We start from the raw sequence: 4742 nt of genomic DNA on the forward strand, positions 1-4742 counted from the left end.
CCTCAGTGCTGAACTGCAGCTTAAGTGGAGGAGATCCCCTGTAGGGCTACCTCAGACGAAAGTGACTTTGAGACCTCTCAGCTCGCCTTGCTCGACATGTGGATGTGTTCAGTTGTGAAGGATTTGAATCTCATAAAATCTTGCAGAAGACTTTGTTAGAGACGGATGGGTTATCAGTAGGGCTGCCGGAGTTTGCGACTAGTTGTCGTAACACTATTGGACGGTTGACCCTCGAAGTAGACGGCTGCTCGTCGTACTTGAGCAAACCAGGAGAGGCCTAATGAAGGGGTGAAAAGAAGGCTTTGCAAGCCCCTTTGACCTTTATAAGGTTGATCGTGTTTCCTTTTTCTTTTTCTTCTCCTCCCTGGCCGGTATCACCGGACGGTCCAAGGGTTGGAATTCTTGGTCAACAGGCGGAGATTTGCGCTCGCTTGAAGCCTTAGATGAATTAGCCTCATATAACGGACGGTAGTTGTGCTGTTAGCTTACAACCCGGCTGCTTTAAGTTCCCGAGTGGTTCTGATGATATCGATAGATGAGGCTCTTTTACCTATTCTGCAACGGTGTCTTCCAAGTTCAGGCAACGGGCGGACGAGCGAGACACGGGGGAATACAGCTACTTTATTGCAAGCGAGTCTCATCACTCAAAACCAGATCTACTGTAAAAAGTACATCGAGACATCTGGCCATGCAAAAAATAGGAGCCTAAACCTCTCCAGTTTCCTTTCCCCTTCCTATCTGGGCTATCTCTGACATCCAGTAAGTCGTTTAAGCATGCAGGGTGTGTGCTAATTAGTATCTGGCGCTCTGTTCTCGTCATCAAATCTTCAACTTGAATCTTGAAAACCTGGAACCAGGGGCTCCCGAGCTTCTGGGCTCCAGCAAACTAGTCTCCATCCCCTGAAAAGGTCTTTTTTTCTTTGACAGGCGACGGCTTCATTACAGGGGGTTTATGCAGTCCCTTGGGTGACGCCATGCTGGTTGTCAATGTGTGCGGGCGTTGGGAATCCTTGTCCAGAGAATTGATGGTTGGCCTTGAGCTGAGTTCCGAGGCATCTTCTTACATACATAGTTCATGGCTGCAGAATATCCATGCAATGTACAGAGTAGTGATGGCCTCAACTGCGAGGCCGTTTTCCGCTTTCCTCATCGTCCTATACTTGCATACACATAATCTTAAGAGCATTTGTAGATCTTGGGAGCAATTATTGTAGTTACTTTACTCAAAGAACATGACACATGCCATATTTCTTGTAGTTGTTAGAGTCATTCCACCTGAGATAGCCCCTGTCTCAAGTTGGGACGAACGTCTCGAATTTAGTTGCCCTTGCAAATTTTCGAGATCGTTACGACGGAAGAGAGATTTGCTACCCTAGTCAGCCTCGCTTGCATGATCTAATGTAAGTACTCCGTAGTAGGTTGTTATTATCAAGACGTGCTGCACGTCTAATCTTGTGATGGAGTTGATCTTCTGCACCCCTGAACCTCTGGAACTACCCGACATCATTGACATCAGCTGAACGTTGACGTCACATTGCTGTAAAGACGAACGGCCCTCGACTCTATCGTCTGCTGGTTCTAAACAGAACTCCTGAACGGACACACCGACTTCCGGGCCTGAATGGACTCTTGCATAAAGCACTCAAATTGATACGGAACTATTCCGTATTATCCCAGCAATAGAGATGCTGAACGGTCCGGAGCATTTTTTTGCTATCAACAGCTGGGCACCTAGGGCACCTACATGAATCCCACCCAGCATGAGGTGCGTTAGTTATCCTTACAGCTTGACATCAGACAGGGCACAAGATCCGCCCTTCACTCATAGCCATCCAAAGGCCTTATAATTGATAAGGGGTTCTCGCAATCCTTCCAAATGCATGCACCCGATAAAAAAAGATCTTCCCTTATGCAGAGCAGGCGGCTCATAACATACCAAATATGACACCTTCAAGCACATTTCAATTCGATCTCCCGCTTCCCGTGCATGCTGATCGACACGGCCCAAGACCTAGCTCAAGACATATCTAGATGACTGTCAAATCACAACAAAGCCATGCCACCCACTAGCCCAGCCATTCTTCCACATCAACTTGACATATGTATTATAAGTTAGCTACAACTGGCCAGTTTTCCCAGCTGAACGAAGGGAACCTGGTCAAGGAAAACCTCGACTTGTTCCATGTACTGAATTCGATGGCCAGCCCAGCTTCAGCTTTGGGACCAGCAACAAACAGTACCAGCGCTAAATTACCTAGGTCCAGTTATAAAGTGCTGGAGAAAGCACAGAAAACAGCCAAGAGCTTCCTTCTCGTCGGTCTCACTCTCCAATGCCGTAGGTCACTTTACCTTCTTAGTAAGTGACGTCTTTAAAGACAACTCACATCGTCACACTCTCTGGATGAACTCATCGCCACCACATTCCGATTGCTCCAAGTGTTGCACAACGCACGTTTTCATCACCTACCTCCCTTTTCGTTCCCTCAACCGCTGCCCTTGTCTTTCCTCGTCTTTCTTGGCCCCCTCACTCTCCGTGTCTTAAGGGAGCTTTGTCGCGTGACTTGGCCCAATGCGCTGTCTTCTCTTTAGGTACCTAACTTTGGACATAAGGTAGTTTAAGCTCGGCCCTTCTTCAACACTGAGCGCCGCGCTGCACAAACGGTTATAGCGGTTTCAGCAATCGAGCTTCGGCCATGACGGACGACAATACAGCGTCGTCCGCCGCCGGGAGACCCGCTACCGGGACAAGCTTCAGCTCCAGCTCCAGCTTCAGTGCCCCGCCTCCCGGCCATGGACTCCGCCGTGCCGTGACCGTCTCGGTCGCTGAGGATGCTGCTTCTCGGCGTCAACATATGTCACCGCCTGGTCTCGACACGATACCGCCACGCCGCAGCTCAAACTTTTCAGACTATAGTCTCAGCGAAGCTCGAGATCTTCTTAATCCCCAGCTTCGAGATACTAGCAGCACTGAGCATTCTTCTCCTGGAGAGACATCTTCCCTAGCATCATTGTCATTGGCTTTTGCTCTTCTTCCAGCTATATCTGGTGTTCTATTCAAAAACGGGAACGCTGTGGTAACGGATGTCATGTTGTTAGGCTTGGCTGGCATTTTCCTTCACTGGTCTGTAACACAGCCATGGTAAGCTCCTATCATTTGCTTTCCCCTACCGCAACTTTCGAGCATCTGTACTTATTCTGGACAGGGCATGGTATCACTCAGCACAGGAGGTACGGATACAGCACGAGTCAATAACCGATAGTGTTATCGACGATGATAGCGACCTCGACTCGAGCAACCACATGCCAACGCCTCACTCGCCGCTTGATCATGTACCGGAATACCAAGAAATCCAGGCTGAACCGACTGAGGAATTGCAGGATACAAAACCATCAGGCCAGCAACAGGAAGCTCTTGCGGAACTTTACTATTACGAAATAATCGCCCTAGCCTCGTGTTTCATTCTCCCACTCCTCGGCGCATACCTCTTGCACACCATCCGATCACAGCTCAGTCGCCCCTCTGAAGGTCTTGTTTCCAATTATAATTTGACAATCTTCCTTCTCGTAGCCGAGCTTCGGGTTCTATCCCACATGATAAAGCTGGTTCAGTCGAGGACGCTTCACCTACAACGGGTAGTTCAAGGAGGACCATCTAGATTCCAGAAAGGTAGTGAGAATTCGGGACAATTGGAATCCGTACTTGCGCGTCTGGAAAGACTCGAGTCACGTTTCGCAGCAGAAGAAAACATGTCTGTCCAAGAAACAAAGCAGGAAATTAGCAAAGCAAAGCAGAAAGACAGCGTTGTGGCACGCGACGTGCGTAACGCAATTCAACCGGAGTTGGACGCGCTCAATAGGGCTGTTCGTCGTTATGAGAAGAAGGCGACACTTCTCCAATTTCAGACAGAGTCGCGCTTCTCAGGGGTCGATGCGAGACTGGATGATGCTATCGCCCTTGCTGCGAGTGCTGCGAAGAATAGTGCATCACGTAAGAACATGTTTGTGTGGACGGTGGAATCACTCACCGCCGTGATCCTCCTCCCGTTCAAAACGCTGTTAAGAATCATGCTTTTACCTCTGAGCACACTGTTAGCGCTCACGAATAAGAGCAAAGAGAAGAGTCCTCCTTCATCAAAGATGCCGCGCAGCAGTAGGAACGGGAAGGCGTCTGTGCAACCGAGATATAACGGGGATAGAGTTCCATCCAGAGTTACCAAGCGATAATGGAGCGTTGCTAGGGCGCATTGTGTAATAGGCCTAAAATGATATTCTTTATGTCAACTCTCGAGAATGATTCCCAGCAAGTAGCTTCATCGGCGGTGAACACCTTTCGAGACACATACTGAACATGACCTCGTATTGAATGTTTACAGTTACACTTGCTAATCTTTTATTTATTTATATATCTAGAAGCTGTTTTTGAATGGCTTTGACTTACAAGGTTTCCTAAATAGCAACCACATACTGCATGCATACTTGTGACCGAACCGTTGGCAGGGGGACTTAAACTTCTTGGTTGGGGCGAGTGGATGTGAGGTAGATGTACACAGCGCAACAATGAGCTCACAAAATGGGTCTTGTAAACAAAGAAACGGCAGCTCACGACTGAGGAAGCCAAGCTGAGGTCATCAGCACACGACGGTCGATGCCCATCCAGCATGGCGGGTGATTCAGCAACCAACGATACACCAGCTCGTGTAAGTTGGTCCTTGTCACAGGATGAATCTAATGAGCGCCACTCT

The 4742-nt window shown here is 48.6% G+C and overlaps 1 protein-coding gene across 1 annotated transcript; it reads left to right on the top strand.

Annotated features, from left to right (window-relative positions):
* Positions 1-2693: 2693 nt before the first annotated feature.
* FTJAE_8626 (uncharacterized protein) lies at positions 2694-4224 on the top strand (the record flags this gene model as incomplete). The annotated part of the gene is made up of 2 exons (XM_037355462.1): positions 2694-3139; positions 3204-4224. 2 exons carry the CDS (start codon positions 2694-2696, stop codon positions 4222-4224), a joined length of 1467 nt encoding a protein of 488 aa, XP_037204343.1.
* Positions 4225-4742: the final 518 nt, after the last annotated feature.

Source organism: Fusarium tjaetaba (assembly GCF_013396195.1).
Source record: "Fusarium tjaetaba strain NRRL 66243 chromosome Unknown NRRL66243_c0000188, whole genome shotgun sequence".
In the NCBI taxonomy this organism is placed as follows: domain Eukaryota; kingdom Fungi; phylum Ascomycota; class Sordariomycetes; order Hypocreales; family Nectriaceae; genus Fusarium; species Fusarium tjaetaba.